The sequence below is a fragment of the Ursus maritimus genome, unplaced genomic scaffold (genome assembly GCF_017311325.1).
Source record: "Ursus maritimus isolate PB19 unplaced genomic scaffold, ASM1731132v1 scaffold_6, whole genome shotgun sequence".
Classification (NCBI taxonomy): domain Eukaryota; kingdom Metazoa; phylum Chordata; class Mammalia; order Carnivora; family Ursidae; genus Ursus; species Ursus maritimus.
In genome coordinates this window covers 48,088,046-48,112,214 of record NW_024426774.1, presented here as the reverse complement: position 1 = coordinate 48,112,214, position 24,169 = coordinate 48,088,046, and the positions used below count along the sequence as shown (strand labels likewise).

Below are 24,169 nucleotides of genomic sequence, written 5' to 3'. Positions count from 1 at the left end.
CCCGGTTAAACTTTGAAATCAAAGGTTGCAAGCTGTGGGCCTCAATAATGCCCAAATGTGGTTTTCAGAAGAAAAAAAAAATTTTTTTTGGCACAGTATCTTTAAAATTTTGAAATAGAACACTTTAAAGTGTGTATGCAGTGCGTATTTGGCCACAGGTCCCATCACTCTAATTCCAGGCAGATTTACTCATTTCTGTTACCTCCCTGGCTCTATACACATTTGAGTTTTTGACTCTGCTTGAAGTGTTGGGATGTTTTAGTTCTCACCTAGATCTGGGGGGTTAAATATATCTGTATACTTAAAAATTCCAAATTTATATCTCTGATCTTTATTTCTACCTCAAATGTGTTTATGTCAAAAACATTAGAGATTTGAGGGCCTTTTTATATTGATTAAAAAGGTGTAACACAAACAACCATTGTGTGATAGAAACAGCAACAAAATATACAGAAATTTGTGACTGGTACCAGGTGTTATGTGTAAGTGTTAAATCACTAAATTGTACACCTGAAATAATATTACACTGTATGTTAACTGAGATTTAAATAAAAACTAAAAACTGAAGGAAAAAAGAAGGAAAAAAACCCCCAAGATATGCAGAAAGAAAAGGAATGTTGAACAGGGATGTTTTATAATTTTATTTTATGATGGGAAATTATAAATATGTTTGCGTGGGGAGAGGAATGATTTAGTAGAGAGGGAAAATGGATGAAAGCTGGAGAATCCTGTAGGAAGGCAGTCGTTAAAAAGAATGGAATAAGATGGGTAGGCCTTTGGTAGGTACAGAGACTTTAAGTCACAAGGTGAAAATGGGGCTGTAGATCTGGTGATAGGAAGATAAGGAAGTTCCATCTCCTGCTATTCACTTAATTGAAGTGGGAGATGAGGTCATCAGTTGAAAATGAGGAAGGAGAGTTCAGTAGTTCCGAGAGAAGTATAGTCATTTTAGCAAGGCAGTTCACCTGGAAAATATAGTAGGATTTCTAGGCAATGCTGAGTGCCCTTGAGGTTTAATGTCATCAGTTTAAGGGAAAAACCATTTGGGTTTGTGCTTTACTCAGCAATGTGCTGCTGCTTAGATTCGGATAAGGAGAAGGTTCGACTAGAGAACTGAGCTTTTACCAGGCAAATAGGATGGTGGGAGAAAAGGGCAGGAAAGTTAAAGATGTTTGCAAAGCAGTAGTTACAAGGATGACTGTGAAATCTCAAGAGTGGTAAGGAGGGAAATACAGGAAAAAAGGAATTATGAAAACTGTAAATGTGATAGGATAATTGTCTTAATGAGGTTAAAAGAATTACTGAAATTGAGTGAGAGTAGAGTGATCTGATGAAGACAGAGGATGGGCAGGAAAGCCAACAGATACCTGTCTATTTGGAGTGAGGAATAAACTATGGGACCAGGCTCAAACAATGCTCAAGGAGGCTGAGAGATGAGTTGGGGACTAAAGATTTTTCTGTAGTGAGAGTCACACAATGACTGGAATTCCCCTGCTTTAAAACACTTCTTGGGGCGCCTGGGTGGCACAGCAGTTAAGCATCTGCCTTCAGCTCAGGGCGTGATCCCGGCGTTATGGGATCGAGCCCTACATCTGGCTCCTCCACTATGAGCCTGCTTCTTCCTCTCCCACTCCCCCTGCTTGTGTTCCCTCTCTCGCTGGCTGTCTCTATCTCTGTCGAATAAATAAATAAAATCTTTTAAAAAAAACCAACCAAACAAAAAAACCCCACTTCTTTGGCTCGCTATGCTCTACAGAATGGAGTACTCTCAAAAGAAAAAATTTAATCACCTTTTATTTCCAAGTATTAAAAACATAAAAAACATGTTTCCAGCAGTGATTTTGATGCTCTAGGTTGGACTAATTTATCCAGCATAGCAGGGATTGAGATATTTTGGAATGTCAAACATCTGCTGTTCCATTATCCCACAAGCTGTAGATAAGTAGTGTTAATATTTTAGAATATTACTCTCCAGTTATTATGTAACTGATAATAGGTGTGGGTAGTTGTGTATCTTTTTTTTTTTAACTTACTAAAAGAATATTTAGTGAATTTTAAGTAATGGTAATTTTAACTAATAACTTCAAAGATGAAAGTGTTTGAGAAAATAATTTTAAATTATAATACGTCTTCTTTTTATAGATTTTGGGTTATTTGGGAATAAAAAAATTTATATGCTCTTAAGAAAACATTTGGTTAAGAAAAAAAAGTTCAGTAATAGACTGTTCACAAACAATGAAAATCAATAGGTTGGGGTGCCTGGGTGGTTCAGTCATTTAATCACCTGCCTTCAGCTCAGGACATGATCCCTGGGATCAAGCCCCACCTTGGGGTTTGCGCTCAGCGAGGAGTCTGCTTCTCCCTTTCCCTCTGCCCCTCCTCCGGCTTGTGCTCATTCTCTCTCTATCTCAAATAAATAAATAAAATCTTTTAAAAAATAAATATAGGACAAAGGTATGGAATAAGGTTAGAAAACAAAGCAAGGCATTCAAAAATCCTGATTAATCTTAAGACTGTATATGAGTGAAAATGTTAAAGAGTGTGCTAGCAAATATGATTAAAAGTCTGATCTATCACTGCCAAGTAAGAAATGTTGCACTAGAAGGAAATTTATTACAATACATTATCAAACTTAATTGGGAAAAAAAGATACTGTATTATAGTTTGATAAATTCAGAGTTCATTCCTAATCAAATTAATTAAATATGAAAATAAAAGTGTACTTTCATAGCATGACACGAGGAATATCTTTATTAACCAATACCAAATTTAAAAGGAAAATGCCGATTAAATTGTTTACCATTAGTCTTTTTTCTTAAATTTAAATTCAGTTAGCCAATGTCATTAGTTTCTGATAGTCTTTAATTCAACATTGCTGTTTAGTGTGGTCTGTGGATTGGTGCCAATCCATGAATTGGTTGTTACAGGTCTGCCAAGAGATAAGTACAAGAATATAGAAGTATTTAGAAACTTTTATAAATTTGACAGAGTAATTTTGTTTATAACTAAAAATCAGATATTTGGCCTTGTGTTTTATATTTTGGGCTTATATATCTTTTAAATTTAATTTTCAGGTTATTTTTTTTTTAAAGATTTTATTTATTTATTCGACAGAAACAGCCAGCGAGAGAGGGAACACAAGCAGGGGGAGTGGGAGAGGAAGAAGCAGGCTCATAGCAGAGGAGCCTGATGTGGGGCTCGATCCCATAACACCGGGATCACGCCCTGAGCCAAAGGCAGACGCTTAACCGCTGTGCCACCCAGGCGCCCCTTCAGGTTATTTTTTATTAGTTGGTTTATTTTTACTGACTTATTACTTACTAATTTTTATTAGCATTTTAATAAAATGTTAGAATTGGATGCTAATTAAGAATTCAGTAAAGTCACGTGTAGAGCATCTTACAGCTAGGCTTGGAAAATTTTTTTCAGTCTTGTAATCAGATTGTAAGATTTCATCATGTAGAACCAAATGTGTTATTGTAGTGAAGAGAACTGTTAAAGAATAGCAGAAAATGCTAGTGATATAACACATTAAATGATGGGTAGTGATGGGAAGGAGGTCTAAAATATAGTTAATATTGCAAAAAACATACAGAAAGAACAGTTTTACTTTCTCCAAAAACACTGTGATGAGAATGTTATCATATAGAAAGCTAAATGCTATATGAGTGGATGGATATTTAAATCTAAATATTAATGCATATGATAACTCAGTTAATGACTTAGCATATTTTCCTTTAAAATTATTGTTTTAGAGAACAGAATCTTGGCATTATCTTCCTCAAGAAATGGACTCGTCCCACACCTTGGATATAACCCAGACCAAGTTTAATATGAGAGAGGAAGGGACCAAAGTGACAGACTTCACCTCTGTGGAGGAAGGTATATTGACCCAACCAGAAACTGAAGTAAAGGAACCCAAGAGAGGTCTGTTATGTTCGCCGCTGCTAGGTAATGCCTCTTTATTTTTAACTAGTAGTAATAGCTCTTATTTGTAAAATACTTTTGAGGGACTTTAGGTCTTGCACCTAAATCTCTTTAGTTCAAGTTTGTTTGTTTGTTTGTTTGTTTGTTTGTTTATTTTAGAGAGAGAGTGCACGAGCGCGCAGGGGGTTGGGAGAAGCAGAGGGAGAGAATCTGAAGTGAACTCTGCACTGATCGTGGAGCCCTACTCAAGGCTTGATCTCTCCACTGCGAGATCATGACCTGAGCCGAAACCAAGAGTCAGACACGTAACTGACTGAGCCACCCAGGCACCCCTAAATCCTTTCATGAGTTGAGGAGCTCTGTAGAGCCATCCTCAAAGGTATTAGCTTATTTCTGGTTTTCTACACTGGCCAACTGGTCTAGTTATGTTAAATGTGCACCTGCCCTTCATTATGTCCTATTCTTCACAGAAGGCAGGAAGGTGATAACTTCCTCTCTAGTGGGTAGACCTCCTCAGCCCTGAATTTGTGGATTTTTTCTTGGGGTGAACTATATATTATCCTTTGACAACTTCTCTCAGCAGTGGAGCCTCCATGATCCTTAAAAAACAAAACAAATGTTTAAGCTTGCTTCATTAGAGTCTTAGAATTAGTTAAGGCATATGTTATTCTCAGTTTTCAGACCCCAAAAGTGAGATAAAGGGGTTAAATGACTTGACTGAGGTAGATCTTACTGGTTTCCTCTGCTTAATATGGAGCTGATTTATTAGCTCTTTACAAAAGGTAAACTTTAAGTACCTTTCAGGTTATCAGGGAGATAGAATTGTGCTATTAATACTTTGGATCCTGTGGATATAGAAGAATGCTTAACCAGTATGGTAATTTCAATTTTTATGCCTAAATGATAATTAAAGCAATATTATTTTGTTGTTCTTTCTGTTTTATTCAGATTTTTTTTTCGAAAATTGAAAAAAATGCAACGACATATTTTAGAATTAGCCTTTGACAGGGGAATGAGATTTAACCATGATGTTATCTTGTCAGAATTTTACAGAGGAGCGCCAATAGGAGTTAATTCAATAGGTTTTTTTTCAAACATAAGCTAAGGCTATCCAAATCAAAATATTGGTACCAATGTATTTTATGATGTAGATCATCAAAGTCTGTTTTAGTTTCACATTTTAAGAAAGATGTCGACAGCGGGGCGCCTGGGTGGCTCAGGCAGTTGAGCTTCCGACTCTTGGTTTTGGCTCTGGTCCTGGGATGAGGCTCCATGCTTAGCTTGGAGACTGTTTGGGATTCTCTGCCTCTCTCTCTGCCCCTACTCCCTCTCTCATGCTCTCTCTCTCTCTTTAAAATAAATGAATGAATAAAATCTTAAAGAAAGAAAGATGTCAACAGCACAGGAGTTCCTTTGTGAGAGGAGATGAGTATGACAGTAGGTGAAAGAGAAAACTTCACTATGATCAGGTGTTTGAGGGGCTGTCAAGCTAAAGATCAAGGAGCTTACCTTTCATTTATTCATTCATTTGCTTAACAAATATCTAAGTGCTTATGGTGTGTTTGATGCTAGGGATATATAGATGAAAGCCTTCCACTTTTGGGAAGATAGTCTAGTAAACAGAAAGATAACGGTATATGGGATCGGTATTACAGTGGTCTAGTGCAAGGGTCTGATTTTGTACCGACCATGAAATAAGAATAGTTTTTGCATTTTTAAATGATTGTAAAAACAAAAAAAGAAGTATATGTGATAGAGATCATATGTGACCAACAAAGTGTAAAATACTTATTAGTTGGCCTTTTATTAAAAATGTTTGCTGATTCCTAGTCTAGAGGTTAAAATGAAAATACATAGCTTATAGGGAGGTTGTTTTCAATTTGATATAAGAACTTTTTAATAGAGCCATTTAATAGTAGAAAGACCATATAACAGCAGAAGAAGTGAGCTTTACATCGCTGCAAAATGCCAGGCTAAGTTCTCTAATAGAATTTCAACATTGGGTAGGAGATGGTGCAGTGTGGCTTCTAAAATGTTTTCTAGGTAAGGTTTTAGAACTCCAGCTCCTTATTTACTGTAGGTAAAGTAGAACATTTTTAATTATTAGAGCAGATCCCTGGATCTGATAGAGGAAATTTCATCATTGCTGCTTTCTTATGCAGGAGCACAGTCATTGAGGGATATATTGGTTTCACCAGTGGCCAATGTCATGATGATGACTGGTGCCAGAACAGTTAGATATCTCAAAAAGGAGTGATCCAAGCCATCAGCAGTTGTCTAAATGTGAGGAAATGTGGGATCTTTGTTAAAAACCTTCGTGATTCTTAGAGGAATGAAGGACTTCTCTGTTACGAAGGTTTAAGACTGAGTCTGTAAGCCAAGGTCAAAGAGGAATATACCAAGTAGTCCTTGGTAGTCAAGGTTATCATTCTCATTCGATTCATTTTTAATAAATTCATTCAGTAAATAAATAATTCTGTTTTTAGTGAGTAAGTGTAGCAAGTACTTTGGTAGGCACTACAGATATAGCTGTGAATAAAGTGGATGTGGAGTTGACAATCTAGGTGGGAAGCAGACAGACCAAAGATTAAAACAGGGTATGACAGTTATGATAGGGAAAGTGTGCCATGCAGAATTATAGGCATTCTGAAATCAAGAAAGTTTACTCAAGCAATGGTATTACATTCGTAGTGAAAGAATATTTAGTTCTAGCAAAATATCACCTATCCAGTTAAATTAATCTTAGAATACTGATGGTTTTATAGTTTTATTTCTATTAAAATTGTTTCTGTTTTTATAGTTATATAAATGGTATAAGTAATAAGGAGTTTATACCTAGTTTGTACATATTTAGACACATCTAATAGGAATTATTTAAGTTGACATTCAGGAATCCACAAGAATTGTTTTTCCTTTAGATCAGCAGTTCTCAAACTTTTTGGTCACAGGACTCCTTTACATACTTTTAAATTACCAAGGTCTTCAAAGAGCTTTTGTGTATGTGGGTTGTTGATATTTCCCATATTAGAAATTAAAACTTAGAAATTTCTAAATATTTATTAACTCATTAAAAAATAACATTGCCATTGCATGTTAACATAAATTACATATTTTTTAAGAAAAGTAACTATTTCTCAAAACAAAAATATTCAGAAGAATAGCACTGTTTTATTTAAGAAAAAAAATCTCTATAATGTTTGACCTAATAGAAGAGAGGTGGATTCTGATAATCTGCTTTTGAATTCAGTATGTTGCTATATCATAGATGATGTAGCTTCTGGAACATTGTACCATACTCTGTGAGAGAATAAGGCAAATGACATCTTAATATTGTTTTGAATATAATTTTGACTCTAGATACCTCCTAATAATGTCTTAAGGATGCCCAGGAACCTATGGACTACACTTTGATTTAAGATGGAAAGAAACACTCATAATGGTTAAGAGCACTTGCCAAGAAATTAGAGTGTTTAGGTTCAGTTCTCATTCTGACACTTAAGCTATGTGAATGTGGGCAAATTAATATTTCTTAAATTTTATAATCATGTTTCCTCAGCTGTAAGATGGGTATAATAATACCTATCCTTCAGAGTTATCACTGAAATTTTATACGTTAAGTGCCTGAAACTTTTCAGGCTGTTATGTTATCATTCTGATGCTCGTAGAAACTTCCAGATGGCTACGTATTTAGGTTCTTTAAAGTATTACATGAGTAAGCTAAGCATTTAACTTTCAGCATTCCCAACATTTTTATACCTGAAACTTTGCAGTCATACAAGACAACTTTGCTTCTCCTGATTTGCCTTTGCTGACATGTTTGACACAAGATCAAGAGTTTGGGTCTGATTCCTTATTTCAACAAAGTGAACTAGATTTTGCACCTCTGAGGTAGGATGATTTATTTTTTTATTTGCATGTAAACTTTCCTCTCTTTCTTTTCTTGTTCTAAGTTGTTGCTAATATTAATGACTTTTCAGGCTAAGGTGAGACTTCGGAGTGGGGGTTAGATATTTTCAGTACATACTTGGAAGGTAACAAGGCCCTAAGTTAAGACATGATGCATATTAATTTGGAATAGTAGTACATGTGTAAAGATGAGCCAGGCAACTGTAGTTCATTTAAAAATAATTTTTAATGTATTTTAGCATTTCAGGCATAGTTCATTTTATTTTTAAATTTTTATTATTGAAGTATAGTTGACAGATAATGTTATGTTAGTTTCAGGTGCACAATGTAGTGTTTTTTTGTTGTTGTTTTTTTTTTTTTAAAGATTTTATTTATTTATTTGACAAGAGACAGCCAGCGAGAGAGGGACCACAGCAGGGGGAGTGGGAGAGGAAGAAGCAGGCTCATAGCAGAGGAGCCTGATGTGGGGCTCGATCCCATAACGCCGGGATCACGCCCTGAGCCGGAGGCAGACGCTTAACCGCTGTGCCACCCAGGCGCCCCCACAATGTAGTGTTTTGACAATTCTGTTCATTCTGCTGTGCTTACCATGACGTGTTGTACACCTGAAACTAATGTAATAATGTATATCAACTATACTCAAATAAAAATGTTGAAAAAAAAACCCATGGTTGTTTACAGAGTAAAAACCTTTGCCCTTCTGCTACGTATTACCTTAAAATTACTTTTATGAAAAAGTGTTCTGTATATAATAGTCAACCAATAATTAGGTTACCTCTTGTGTTTTAGGAGTAGACAACTTCTTTTTTTTTATTTATTTATTTATTTATTTATTTATTTATTTTTATTTATTTGACAGAGAGAGACAGCCAGCGAGAGAGGGAACACAGGCAGGGGGAGTGGGAGAGGAAGAAGCAGGCTCCTAGCAGAGGAGCCTGATGTGGGGCTCGATCCCAGAACGCCGGGATCACACCCTGAGCTGAAGGCAGACGCTTAATGACTGCTCCACCCAGGCGCCCCAGGAGTAGATCGCTTCTTAAGGGGTTTTCAAGAGCACAGTAAATGACTAGTGTAAGAATTAGTGAAAGTTAAATAAGTATTAAATTATGGTAGCTGATAAACATTTTAAATAGTAAAGTTTGAATTTTTTATTTAATCATTTTTGGCAGTATGAAAATATTCCTATTTTTTTGTAACTTTGTTTTAGGAGAAGGCTGAGAAAATATTAGGGTCGTAGGATGGGAGTTCATATAATGTTTACAAAAAATTTGCCTTGTTCAGTCACTAACCACTTTAAGGGAATTTGAAATTAGAACTTTGTTTTTTCAATACACTTTTCAAATAATCTTAATTTCAGTGACATATCAGTTTCATATTTTTCATGTTAGTATTTAAAAAAATGTTTTAAATGTGTTATTTATTTATTTTTAACTGTGTATTTTCAGGGGAATTCCTGGTAAGTCTGAAGATACTGCATGGTTTTCTCGACCGTCGGAAGTTAGTGAAGCTTTATTCCAGGCAGCCTCAGAAGTAGCTTCAGACTTAGTTAACAGTTGCATTAGTTTATCTCAGCACTCGCTTATAGCTAGTACAGCTGTTGAGTGTCAGCGCTCTTTTTTACCTTTTGGACAAGGGACTAAAGAAGAGACTGTTTCGTCTGATACAGTTGATGAACTGAAAACCCCCAAAGACTTCGATAGTTATGATGCTCTTTGTTCCTATATGGCATGGAAGACACAAGAAGTTCAGGAGCCAGAAACCAGTTTAGCTGATAAAGGTCAAGTTTCTGTTTCAACCTCATCTTATACAAGTGATGAATACATGACTCCTGAAGGAAGTGACAGCTTTGATGCTTCTTGTTCGTATGTGCAGTATTGGAAACAGAAAGCTTTACAGCAGTCAGAAAAATATTTAACCAGTAAGGATCATGATTCTTATTCAGATTCATCTGACACAACTGATAAAAATAAAATTCCTAAGGGAAGTGACAATTTTCGTGCCCCTTTTTCATGTATGCTGTGGAGCAAACAGGAAGCTTCACACAATCCAGAAACATATGCGATCAATAAGGACTGTGTTTCTTTTCCACATGAAGTTGCTCCTCATTTTAATAACAAAATGTCACGGTCTTTCTTGCATTGTCTGCTGGAAAGAAGAGGAAAGGGCATTCCTTTGACAGCTCACAGTCATTATTTTGAGAGTGTTTATTTAAGGGCTCCCGCGGAGAATGAGGTGAAAGAAATGATGGATTCTTTGGAGGGGTATGAAAGAAATGAAGAAGGCCTGGGGAAAGAATTATCTCAAGGTTTTGAACTAAAGGAGAATAGAAATACTTTAGTATTTTCAGAGATGCATCCCAGATCTTCAGAAATACAGTATATTGAGAATGTTGTAGTTCCTGATAATTCTGTAGAAGTTTCAGAAATACATATACACTCAAGGCAACATGGTACCTCTAACATGGAGGTTTCTGGTGGTCCTCTTCAGACTATTAAATCCAGCGTGGATGAGACATCAGAACAACTGTATTTACAAGAGGAAAGAAACCAAAGGGCAACTTCTGCTTTTAGTGGAGAAAGTGTTGATTCTTCTGAAAATGTAGCCTTTGAGGTTGTTATTGCCTCTATTGAGCCTTCCAAGAAAGAGAGTACAGTAAATGAAATCCAAACTGACATCAGTAAGTCTTTAATAAATGACAGCCAAGAAAGTGAACCAAAAAATTCACCTCTTTCCCTATTAAATTATAATGATGAAAACTCTTTCTTTGATGGGCTTCATCATCCATGTTATCAGTCTACTCCTGGGGTATTTGAATTAGCGGCTTCAAAACCGTTGTTCCATAAAAAAGATAATGGTGATAGCTCCCTGTATTGGCATCTTGATTTAAAATCACTCCCCAATGCTCCTCAGGAAATGTTCATTAAGCCACTTTCTCTTATTCCAGAGCTTAAGTCATCTGCTTCTTTAAGTGAAAAATCTCACAGCCAGACTGTTGGTCTTGGCAATGCCCAGTCAGCTTTATTTCAGTGTGATCTAGACAGTGAACCATTTCTTCCCATTGGGAAGATAAAGTCTGTTCCTGATCTTGACCTTGCAGAGAAGGTAGGATCTTCAAACATTTTTTATCCAATGAAAGTATCGACTTCAGATTCTTTGGTTTTACAAGACTTAAGAACATTTGAAGAAGTTGCAGATTCCTCAAACTGTATTTTGGTTAAGAATGTAAACTCTAGTGACATCATTGAAGGTCCATCTGCAACTGTAGGAAGCAGCTTTTCAGCAAACTTGGTGACATGGGATGCTAAGTCACAAGGTGCTTTACCAATGACCAGTAATGCATCATTAATTGCAGTCAGCCAAGAGTCATTGCTGAAAGCTGATGTAGGCCATGGTAAAATTCCTGAGCCTATGGGAGCCAAATCCGGTTTTACTATACATACAATTATGCAAAATGACTCCTATTTTGTAGAGGGCCTGCAGGGGAAGGCTGAATCTGACACCTCTACTCTGGATGATGATAGTGAATGCTGTAACCTGGATGAAAATGCTGCTGTATGCAGTACAAGAGTTGCTGATCTACAAAGAGAGGTGAGACACAATAATATGATAAATGGAGGAAATGTGGTCTTTTCCAGTACTATTTCAGAAAATGGTATTGTTACTTGTTTTTATTTTACTTACTTTTTTTAATTTTATGAACAGGCATATGAACAAGGTGACTTGACTGTTGAGTCCATTGAGCTAGCAGGTTTTAAAAATGTGCTTGATGATCTAGAGGTTTGTGACAGCTCCCTGCACTGGCAGTCTGCCTTACAACTGCCGTCTAAGGAAGAGAGTGATTTTGAAGAGCCTGTAAGTTATTCTGTTTGACATTTCTTGTGGGGTAGGGAAAGAATATTTTAGTTGAAAAATGGGGATGAAAGTAAAGGGCCCATTTATATCCTCTAATACCAACATGTGACGTACAGTCTGTCTTCATCTGGTACCCAAGAATATGCTCCATTAATTTGTTAGAAGTTGGCATAAAAGAAATATCTGTGTTTCATAGACCATAAGAGTTAGTGAGTTTTGTAGTGTCTTGGAAAAGGCCATCCTTTGGAGCTCCCAGGCCTTTTATCTTGAGACCTGCTAACTCTTCCCAGTTGTGTCAGCAAGAAACTTCGGACAGTGTTCAGATTAGAATCACTGGTGGAGATAGTCAGTTGTACATTTTTTCACTCTGCCCTTCAATTTACAAGTATTGGAATAGACCCTGGAATATTTAAATATTTCTGTTCAGAAGGTCCTGAAAGATTTGACTTCAGAGGAATTTTGAAAATTATAAGAACCAGTGTTTCCCCAGGAAGGATACTGAGATGCTTAATATCCACACTACTTAGTGTCCCCAAAGGGAACTAACTACCACTTTCCCAAATGAGTGACATACCTATGCATATACACATTCCCTCCCTCTCTCTGTTTATATCATTATCGTGTGTGTGTGTATTAGAAAATAACTTCGAGATGTTATTAAATTTCTGTGTCAGCCTTTCTTTTATACAAGACTTCATTGCCTTTGCCTGGATCTTTGCATCTCTTGGTTTCGATGTTCCTTTGGTCCCATTGCCCATCCTCTTTTGTCTGATACTGTCAGCTTCTTTATAGTATATCCTTAATCTTATTAGTCATTAAATATAGCTATACAATAGATGTTGTGTACTTAATGTTACTTTCCTTTCCCTGTTTTTCCATGTATAAGATTAGTATGTCCTTGGAAAGCTGCTAGTTTGGGTTGCAATCATTTTTGGACCTTTAGATTCAGGCAGATGATTAGAGAAAATGAACAAAGGTATTGAGATAAACTTTTCCTTTCATTTATAATTATTGAATATATTAAAAATTGAAATACAGAGAACTATGAGGTTAATTTTATTTTCTTAAACATTCTAAAGTAGACATTGTTTGGGCACCTGGGTGGCTTAGTCGGTTAAGTGTCTGCCTTTAGCTCAGGTCATGATCCCAGGGTCCTGGGATCAAGCACCACATTGGGCTCCCTGCTCATTTGGGAGCCTGCTTCTCCTTTCCTGCTCTCCCTGCTTGTGCTCTCTCACACTCTCTCTGTCAAATAAGTAAATAAAATAAAATTTAAAAAAAGAAAAGTACACATTGTTTTTGTTCTAATTTTCAGTCTCTTGATGGGGATGAAAATGATAGCTAACACTGTGTGCTCAAATACTACGCTAAGAGATTTATTTATATACATCAATTCATTTAGTCCTTTGGTCAGTCCTATCAGGTAGGATTATTGGGGGTTATTACCATCCTCATTTTACAATTGATATTTAGAGGGTTAGAAACTTGCTCATTATTATTGAGCAAGTAGGAAAGCTGGTATTTGAAACTAACCTTATCTTTTTTTTTTAAGATTTTACTTATTTGTGAGAGAGCGAGAGAGAGCATGAATGGGGGGAGAGGGAGAAGCAAAGTCTCCGCTGAGCTGGGAACCCAACATGGGGCTCGATCCCAGTACCCTGGGATCATGACCTGAGCCAAAGGCATCTAGATGCTTAACCGACTGAGGCACTCAGGCGCCCCCAAACTAACCTTATCTTTGTATTTAACAACCATACCATAAACTGTCTTCCTGTTTAACTATTCTTCAGTGAAACCAAAGCCAAGATTTTGCATTATTTTGGCAAGAGTGAAGGTTTTGAAGGGGATTGGTCAAAGTGAATTTCAATAAGAATGAGAAACAAATATTATCAATTTTAAACTTAGAGTTCTAATTTTTTTGATAGTACTACTTATATAACTTACATCAACTTTTTATACATAATATATATTTAAAGAAAGAGAGAGAGCACAAGCAGGGGAAGCAGCAGGTACAGGGAGAGGGGGAAGCAGGCTCCCTGCTGAGCAGGGAGCCCGATGCAGTGTTCATTCCCAGGACCCCAAGATCATGACCTGTGCTGAAGGCAGACAACTGACTGAGCCACCCAGGCGCCCTACATTTTCTTTTGCATTACCTACTCTAATATCTGTATGTTTCGAAGCTTTGATAATAATGAAATTTTATTTATTTACTAAATTTTAATTCCAGTATAGTTAACATAGTGTTATATTAGTTTCAGGTGTACAATATTCTGTACATTAACAATTCTATACATTACTCAGTGCTCATCGTGATAAGTGTACTCTTAATCCCCTTCACCAATTTCACCCATCCCCTTCCCATAACCATCAGTTTGTTCTCTATAGTTGAGAGTCTGGTTTTTTTGATTTGTCTCTTTTTTTCTTTGTTCATTTGTTTTGTTTCTTAAATTCCACATAAGTGAAATCACATGGTATTTGTCTTTCTCTGACTTATTTCACATAGCATTATAGCTTCTAGATCTGTCCATGTTGTTGCAAATGGCCAGATTTCATTCTTTTTTATGACTGAGTAATATTAATGAAATTGTATTGATGTCAAGATTGGAATGGAAATTTTTCTTCCTACATTGAAAAGCTCTAGAGAAAAACTATTAAACACGCATATGTGCCTGGGGACACACACAAAAGTCTCTATCATATCTGTGATACATATGTTAATAAGCTGTATTTCAAAAACGTCTCCTTTAGGAGTGGGATAATTGAAAACTTAGAACTTTGTGCTTTGTTTAGAGCAGGGTTTCTCTGTACTATTGTCTTTTTGGGTATGATAATTCTTTGTTGTGGGGGGCTTTTCTGTGCATTTTAGGCTGCTGAGCAACATGCCTGGCTTCTACTCACTAGATGCCAATAGCCACACACCCTCCCACACACCCCCCCGAAGTTATGACAGTGAAAAATGTCTCCAGCATTGCCATATATTTCTTGGTCAGGGAGAGATGGGTGGAGGCAAAAATCTCCCACAACCGAGAACCACTGGTGTAGAGAAACCTAGACAGGGCAGTAGAAGTAGAATATTTATTTTTATACCCTGCCTGTTTCCTAAGATTGTTCATTACTACACAATGAAAAAACCTTGATAAAAGAGGATTGAACAAAATTCATCCTTATGTACATTTTTAGACTCTCCTGAGAGGGCATCAAAAAGAGGGAATAACATTTTTAGGAAAATAAAGAAACCTCAAAGTGGTATATTGTTTTTATATGAGAGTAATGTGAATTTGGTGAAAAGCTTATATGTTTGTGTACTGACAGCACCAATGCTGGTTTCTAATTTCTTTTCTAGTAAGGACTTGCTGGGATCTGATGAAACTTTGAGAACTTCTTTTTCAGCGTTTAACCTTTACTTCACTGTCAGTTTGTTTTTCCAAGTACTTTTGTTTAAAGAAATTTGAGGACTTATGTTTTTTGGTAATTGATCATAGATCCAGCTCTTTGATGCTTTAATTTTTTTCTAAACATTTGTGGATTTCTTGAAAATATTCCTGTTCTCTCTTTCCTTCTTTCCTCTTTCCTTTTTACAACATAACCTCTTCTTTAAAAAAAAAAAATCCTTGAGCTTGTCAAGAGTAATACCAAAGTTCAAATTCTTCAATGACCATACTATGGAACAAACTTCTAGGCTTCCTATCTTAATATTCTATATAGGCAGACTTCCAGACCCTCAGAATAATTTGTAGAGCCTTCTTAGAATTGACCAAACAAGGTATGACTTGTATATGAATTTAGGAGGGTTGAGAATATGAGCTTAAGGATCTGGTATGACTGCTTAGTTTTCATTTTCATAAAAATTAGGTTTTCTTTTATCAGGTGAAGCCTAAAATTAATCCTGTTTTCTTAATTTTTTATCTTTTTTTATAGGTAGGTTCTAATATGGACATTAATCAGACTTTTTCATCCGTATTGCCTCCATTTATTCCTCATGAACCAACCATAGAGTTGGAGTATCACTCTTCAGATCTCAGGATGTTGAGGGTATCTCCTGACACTGTGCAGAAGACTCTCAAACAAATAGCAGGTATGTGGAAAAGGAGATATTAGCTATTCTTTTGACTAGCTTGTTAAAAATACCTTGCTATGGGGGTGCCTGGGTGGCTCAGTCGTTAAAGTGTCTGCCTTCGGCTCAGGGCGTGATCCCGGAGTCCTGGGATCTAGCCCCACATCAGGCTCCTTTGCTGGGAGCCTGCTTCTTCCTCTCCCACTCCCCCTGCTTGTGTTCCCTCTCTCGCTGGCTGTCTCTCTCCTGTCAAATAAATAAATAAAATCTTTATAAAAAAAAAAAATACCTTGCTATGGCTAATTTTTTATTTTTATTTTTTTATTTTTATTTTTTTTAGGTTTCCCTCCCTAGCCTTTTTTTTTTTTTTTTTTATGATTTTTTATTATATTATGTTAGTCACCATACAGTACATCCCCGGTTTCCGATGTAACATAACCATCAGTTTGTTCTCTATAGTTGAGAGTCTGGTTTTTTTGATTTGTCTCTTTTTTTCTTTGTTCATTTGTTTTGTTTCTTAAATTCCACATAAAGTGAAATCACATGGTATTTGTCTTTCTCTGACTTATTTCACATAGCATTATAGCTTCTAGATCTGTCCATGTTGTTGCAAATGGCCAGATTTCATTCTTTTTATGACTGAGTAATATTAATGAAATTGTATTGATGTCAAGATTGGAATGGAAATTTTTCTTCCTACATTGAAAAGCTCTAGAGAAAACTATTCCATATGTGCCTGGGGACACACACAAAAGTCTCTATCATATCTGTGATACATATGTTAATAAGCTGTATTTCAAAACGTCTCCTTTAGGAGTGGGATAATTGAAAACTTAGAACTTTGTGCTTTGTTTAGAGCAGGGTTTCTCTGTACTATTGTCTTTTGGGTATGATAATTCTTTGTTGTGGGGGGCTTTTCTGTGCATTTTAGGCTGCTGAGCAACATGCCTGGCTACTCACTAGATGCCAATAGCCACACACCCTCCACACACCCCGAAGTTATGACAGTGAAAAATGTCTCCAGCATTGCCATATATTTCTTGGTCAGGGGAGAGATGGGTGGAGGCAAAAATCTCCCACAACCGAGAACCACTGGTGTAGAGAAACCTAGACAGGGCAGTAGAAGTAGAATATTTATTTTTATACCCTGCCTGTTTCCTAAGATTGTTCATTACTACACAATGAAAAAACCTTGATAAAGAGGATTGAACAAAATTCATCCTTATGTACATTTTTAGACTCTCCTGAGAGGGCATCAAAAGAGGGAATAACATTTTTAGGAAAATAAAGAAACCTCAAAGTGGTATATTGTTTTTATATGAGAGTAATGTGAATTTGGTGAAAAGCTTATATGTTTGTGTACTGACAGCACCAATGCTGGTTTCTAATTTCTTTTCTAGTAAGGACTTGCTGGGATCTGATGAAACTTTGAGAACTTCTTTTCAGCGTTTAACCTTTACTTCACTGTCAGTTTGTTTTTCCAAGTACTTTTGTTTAAGAAATTTGAGGACTTATGTTTTTGGTAATTGATCATAGATCCAGCTCTTTGATGCTTTAATTTTTTCTAAACATTTGTGGATTTCTTGAAAATATTCCTGTTCTCTCTTTCCTTCTTTCCTCTTTCCTTTTTACAACATAACCTCTTCTTTAAAAAAAAAAATCCTTGAGCTTGTCAGAGTAATACCAAAGTTCAAATTCTTCAATGACCATACTATGGAACAAACTTCTAGGCTTCCTATCTTAATATTCTATATAGGCAGACTTCCAGACCCTCAGAATAATTTGTAGAGCCTTCTTAGAATTGACCAAACAAGGTATGACTTGTATATGAATTTAGGAGGGTTGAGAATATGAGCTTAAGGATCTGGTATGACTGCTTAGTTTTCATTTTCATAAAAATTAGGTTTTCTTTTTATCAGGTGAAGCCTAAAATTAATCCTGTTTTCTTAATTTTTTATCTTTTTATAGGTAGGTTCTAATATGGACATTAATCAGACTTTTTCATCCGTATTGCCTCCATTTATTCCTCATGAACCAACCATAGAGTTGGAGTATCACTCTTCAGATCTCAGGATGTTGAGGGTATCTCCTGACACTGTGCAGAAGACTCTCAAACAAATAGCAGGTATGTGGAAAGGAGATATTAGCTATTCTTTTGACTAGCTTGTTAAAAATACCTTGCTATGGGGGTGCCTGGGTGGCTCAGTCGTTAAAGTGTCTGCCTTCGGCTCAGGGCGTGATCCCGGAGTCCTGGGATCTAGCCCACATCAGCTCCTTTGCTGGGAGCCTGCTTCTTTCCTCTCCACTCCCCTGCTTGTGTTCCCTCTCTCGCTGGCTGTCTCTCTCCTGTCAAATAAATAAATAAAATCTTTATAAAAAAAAAAATACCTTGCTATGGCTAATTTTTTTTTTTTTATTTTTTATTTTTATTTTTTAGTTTCCCTCCTAGCCTTTTTTTTTTTTTTTTATGATTTTTTATTATATTATTGTTAGTCACCATACAGTACATCCCGGTTTCCGATGTAAGGCTCGATGATTCATTGTTGTGTATAACACCCAGTGCACCATGCAATACGTGCCCTCCCTTACTACCCATCACCGGTCTGTCCCATTCCCCCACCCCCTCCCCTCTGAAGTCCTCAGTTTGTTTTTATAGTCCATAGTCTCTCATGTTTCATTCCCCTTCTGATTACCCCCTTTCTTTATCCCTTTCTTCTCCTACTGATCATCCTAGTTCTTATGTTCCATAGATGAGAGAAAATCATATGATAGTTGTCTTTCTCTGCTTGACTTATTTCACTAGCATTATCCTCCAGTGCTGTCCATGTTGTAGCAAATGTTGAGAACTTCGTTCTTTCTGATAGCTGAGTAATATTCCATTGTATATATGGACCACAACTTCTTAATCCAGTCATCTGTTGAAGGGCATCTCGGCTCCTTCACGATTTAGCTATTATGTGGACATTGCTGCTATGAACATTGGGGTGCATATGGCCGCTTCTCTTCACTACGTCTGTATCTTTGGGGTAAATACCCAGTAGTGCAATGGCTGGATCATAGGGTAGCTCAATTTTTAACTTTTAGGGACCTCCACACTGTTTTCCAGAGTGGCTGTACCAACTTGCATTCCCAACAAACAATGTAGGAGGGATCCCTTTCTCCACATCCTCTCAACAATTGTTGTTTCTTGCCTTGTCTATTTTGCCATTCTAACTGGCGTAAGGTGGTATCTCAGTGTGGTTTTTGATTTGAATTTCCTTGATATGGCTAATGATTTTGAACATTTTTCATGTGTCTGTTAGCCATTTGTATGTCTTCATTGGAAAAGTGTCTGTTCATATCTTCTGCCCATTTTGATTTGTTTATTTGTTTCTCGTGTATTGAGTTTGAGAAGTTCTTTGTAGATCTTGGATACCAGTCCTTTATCTGTAGTGTCATTTGCAAATATATTCTCCCATTCCGTGGGCTGCCTCTTAGTTTTCTGACTGTTTCATGGCTGTGCAGAAACTTTTAATCTTGATGAAGTCCCTTGAATTCATTTTATCTTTTGTTTCTCTTGCCTTTGGGGATGTGTCATGAAAAAGGTTGCTTTGGCCAATGTCGTAGAGGTTGTTGCCTATGTTCTCCTAGAATTTTGATGGATTCCTGTCTCACATTGAGGTCTTTCATCCATTTGGAGTTTATTTTTGTGTATGGTGTGAATAGTGAAATTCAAGTTTCATTCTCTTGCATGTAGCTGTCCAATTTTCCCAGCACCATTTATTGAAGAGACTGTCTTTATCCCACCGGATATTTTTCCTGCTTTATCAAATATTGGTTGCCCAAGAGCAGGGTCCATTTCTGGGCTCTCTATTCTGTTCCATTGGTCTATGTGTTCTATTTTTGTGCCAGTAACATGCTGTCTTTGTGATCACAGCTTTGTAGTACAGCTCGAAATCGAGCTTGGCTAGTGCCCCCAGCTTTGTTTTCCTTTTCAACAGTTCCTTGGAGATTCGGGGCCTTTTCTGGTTCCATACAAATTTAAGGACTGTTTGTTCCAGTTCTTTGAAAAATGTCCTTGGTATTTTGATCGGGATAGCATTGAAAGTGTAGATTGCTCTGGGTAGCATGGACATTTTAACTATGTTAATTCTTCCGATCCATGAGCATGGAATATCTTTCCATCTTTTTATGTCTTCCTCAATGTCTTTCAAGTGATTTATAGTTTCTAGAATATAGGTCCTTTACGTCTCTGGTTAAGTTAATTCCAAGGTAACGTATGGTTTATGGTGCTATTGTAAATGGGATGGATTCCCTAATTTCTCTTTCTTCGGTCTGTTATTCGTGTATAGAAATGCACTTGATTTCTGAGCATTTATTTGTATCCTGCCACGTTACTGAATTGCTCTATATAACTTCTAATAATTTGGGAGTGGCTTCTTTTGGGTTTTCCATATAGAGTATATGTCATCTGCAAAGAGAACATTTTGAGCTTCTTCTTTGCCAATTTGAATACCTTTGATCCTTTTTTGTCGTCTGATTGCTGTTGCAAGGACTTCCTAGTACTATGTTGAATAATAGTGGCGAGAGTGGGCATCCTTGTCGAGTTCCTGTATCTTAAGGGAAAGGCTTCCAGCTTTCTCCATTGAGAAAGTAATATTTGCAGTAGGCTTTTCATAGATGCTTTTATGAGATTGAGAAATGTACCTTCTATTCCTACACTCTGAAGGTTTTAATCAGGAAAGGATGCTGTATTTTGTCAAATGAACTTTACCGGCAATCGATTGAGGATCTTATGGTTCCTGAGTCTTTTCTTGTTGATATGATGTATCACGCTGTTCTGATTGCGAATGATTGAACCAACGCTTGCATCCAGGTATGAATCCCCTTGATCGTGATGGATAATCCTTTTAATGTACTGTTGGATTCTATTAGCAATGTATCTTGTTGAGGATTTTGGCGTCCATATTACATTAGGAAATCGGTCTGTAATTCTCCCTTTTGAGGGTCTTTTGCCTGGTTTGGGGATCAAGGTAATATTGGCCTCATAGGAATGGGAGTTTGGTAGCTTTCCTCTTCTGTTTCTATTTTTTGAAATAGCTTTGGGAGAATGAGGATATTATTTCTTCTTTGAATGTTTGGGGTGAATTCTCCAGGAAAACGTCCGGGCCTGGAGTTTTTGTTATTTGGAAGGTTGTTTTATCACTGACTCTTTCTTCATAATTAATTATGGCCTGTTTAGGAATCAATTTCTTCGGTTTCAATCTTGTGTGTTTAGGTTTTCCAGGAAGGATTCATCTCTTCCAGATTGCTTAGTTTATTGGCATATAGCTGTGATAAAAATTTCTAATAATCCTTCCAATTTCAATGGTGCTCATGCGTGACCTCTCCTTTTCATTCATAATTTTAATAATCTGGGTCCTTTCTCTTTTCTTTTGGATAAGTCTTGCCAGTGAAGTCTTCATCAATTTTATTGATTCTCTAAAGAACCAGCTTCTAGTCCTGTTGATCTGCTCTACTGTACTTCTGGTTTCTGCCATTGATTTCAGCTCTAATTTTGTCATCTGCTTCCTCGTGCGTGGATTAGGCCTGTCCCTCTGTTAGCTGTGTTCAAGCTTCTTGAGGTGAATATAAAAACTCATTTTAGATTTTTCTATTCTTTTGAGTGAGAGGCTATGGATGGCTATGTATTTCCCCATAGGACTGCCTTTGCAGTATCCCATGGGATTTTGGACTGTTGTATTTTCATTCTCATTGGTCTCCATAAATTGTTTAATTTGATTTTTTGATTTCCTGGTTTATCAGTCATTCCTGAGCAGTATGGCTCTTAGTCTCAGATGTTTGGATTTCTTCCAAATTTTTCCTTTGTGGTTGAGTTCCAATTTCAGAGCGTTGTGGGTCTGAGAATATACAGGGATAATTTCAATCTTTTGGTTATACGATTGAGACCTGTTTGTGTCCCAAGAACATGTCTATTCTTGAGTAGAATGTTCCATGGCATTAGAATAGAATGAGTATTCTTTGTTCTGGGGTGTAGTGTTCTATATATATCTATGAGGTCCAACTTCGTCAAGTATGGCATTCAAAAGCCTTTGATTCTTTGCTTAGTTTTTGCCAGGGTGTTCTGTCTATTTCTGATATGTGGAGTGTTGAGGTCCCCTACTATTAATGTATTCTTCATTTATATGTCTCTTTATTCTGGATAAGAGTTGGCTTGTGTATCTTGCTGCTCCCCTGATTAGGCATATATATTATAATTTGTCATATCCACTTGTGAATACTTCCCTTAAGAATAATATATGCCAATTTACTCCTAACGTATCACTGTGCAGTTTAAATCCATGGCTCTATACTGATATGAGAATTGCTACCCCAGCTTTCTTTTTGAGAGGACCATTTCGCGTGAAAGATGGTACTCCATCCCCTACTCTCAGAATCTGAATGCATCTTTGGGTTTGAAATGAGTCTCTTGTAGAACAGCAAATGGATAAGGTCATTTCTTTTTATCCAATCTGCAACCCTGTGGGTTTTTGGGATGGTTCAAACCATTTACATTAAGACTGTGATTATATAGATATGATTTTAATGTTGCCATGTTGCCAGTAAAAGTCTTTTTGTATTGGCTGTGACTTTCTGTTCTGTATCACTCTTGGGGCCTTTTTCTTTTATAGAACCCCTTAATATCCTGTAGGGCTGGTTTTCGTAGTTACAAAATTGGTTAGTGACTCGATGATGAAATGTCTTTATTTCTCCATCATTCTGAATACACCCGTGCTGCTGGATAAAGGATCCTTGGCTGCATGTTTTTCTCTGAAGAGCTTTAAATATGCTCCCCCAACCCTTTCTCTCATTCTCAGGTCTCTGTGTGCTAAACTGATGCGTAATTCTGATCTTTTTGCCTTGAGTACGTGAGAAATTTCTTTGCCCTGGCCGCTTTCAATGCTGTATCCTTGCATCTAATATTTTGCGAGAATGCACTATGACGTGACGTGGGCGTAGGTTTGTCGTGGTTGAGCTGGAGAGAGTCCTCTCTGCCTCTTGGACAGAATGTTTGTTTCCCTTGCTAGATTAGAAGTTTCAGCTAATTTGTTCAAATATCTCTTCTAGACCTCTGTTTTCTCCACCCCTCGGGGATACCGATGATTCCTGTAACATGTGGATCGTTTCGTTGAGTCAGTAATCTCCGTAACCACATTCGTAAGGCATGATTTAAGACCATCTTCTATTTTCATTTTTTCCTCTATTAACCCATCCTCCAATTCACTAACCCTTTCCTCTGCTTCTCGACCTGGCTGTCAGAGCCTCTAGTTTTGCCTGCATTTGGCTCATGAATTTTTAATTTCTGTCAGATTGCTCTCATTTCTGTCCTTAGGGATTCTATATTCTCCAAGTAACCTTTTCGTTTATACTTTCAATTCTGCTCATCATTTTTGACCATCCGTTACTCTGAATTCCATTTCTGATAATTTGGTTACATCCATATCCATTATTTCTGTGGCAGAGGCCACAGTCTCACTATCTTTTCTTTGCTGGGGGCTTCTCCTTCTTGTCATTCTGATGAGAGAGGTTGCGGGGTTTCAGAGCCCAAATTATTGACTGGGTCCCAGGCCGTGCCCCTTGTTTTATAGGGATCTTAGGGATGTGGGCTTCTTCTTTAAAGATTTTATTTATTTATTTATGTGGCAGCCAACCAGCGAGAGAGGGAACAGAAGCAGGGGAGTGGGAGAGGAAGAAGCAGGCTCCCAGCGGAGGAGCCCGATGAGGACTCCTTTCGGAACGCTGGGATCACGCCTAAGCCGAAGGCAGCGCTCAATGACTGCACCACCCGGGCGCCTCCGGTTGTGGGCTTCTTGATTTTTCAGCCTGCCTTCTGGGGGAGGGCCTGCGCGCCGATACTCAGGCAGCCCTGTTTGGGTAGAGTCTCGCGTCCCCTGCGAGGGGGATGGGGATGGGCACTCCCGAGCCGGTATTTCAGGCTTTTGTTCTCTGGCGGCTTTCCTGGCGGTTTGCTGTGCCTCTTCTGAGAGTCAGAGCAGCAGCGGCCAAATTTCAGCCTCTGTCACGGAACAGAAGGATTGCGGCCCGTTCTCTACTAATGTTCTGGCCACTTTAACTCTGCCACTGTTGGTGCTGCTCAACCCTGCAGCGTCCCGGGATGTGCGCCCCACACCCGGCGTCCCAGCCCTCACTTCCAGGGCCGGCGCGTCTCTGTCCTTTGTGTTTCTACGCCGCCAGCCGCCAGCCGCCGCGCTCCCGGATCTCCGGTCTCAGTCTGGATCCAGTGGCACCGGGTTTCCCGGTGTTCCGCGAGATGCCTGGTGGCGCGCGCACCCGGCTCACGGTCTCAGTCTGCTGTTTTGCGGGTGCCGACCGTGAGCCCCGCCCGCTCTCCCGTGCAAGTGGCTACCGCTTCCCGGCGCCTGAACGCGGCGGCTCCCTCCCCCTTCCATT

At 37.8% G+C, this 24,169-nt stretch overlaps 1 protein-coding gene across 1 annotated transcript in view; it reads left to right on the top strand.

Moving 5' to 3' along the window:
* ALMS1 (ALMS1 centrosome and basal body associated protein) overlaps positions 1–24,169 on the top strand; it is a 216,998-nt gene that overhangs the window by 32,033 nt on the left and 160,796 nt on the right. The window contains exons 3-7 of the mRNA XM_008700492.2: positions 3,756–3,951; positions 7,698–7,815; positions 9,279–9,751; positions 11,303–11,418; positions 15,667–15,760. Coding sequence (XP_008698714.2) covers positions 3,756–3,951; positions 7,698–7,815; positions 9,279–9,751; positions 11,303–11,418; positions 15,667–15,760 — 997 coding nt within the window. The remainder of the gene's footprint in view (positions 1–3,755; positions 3,952–7,697; positions 7,816–9,278; positions 9,752–11,302; positions 11,419–15,666; positions 15,761–24,169) is intronic.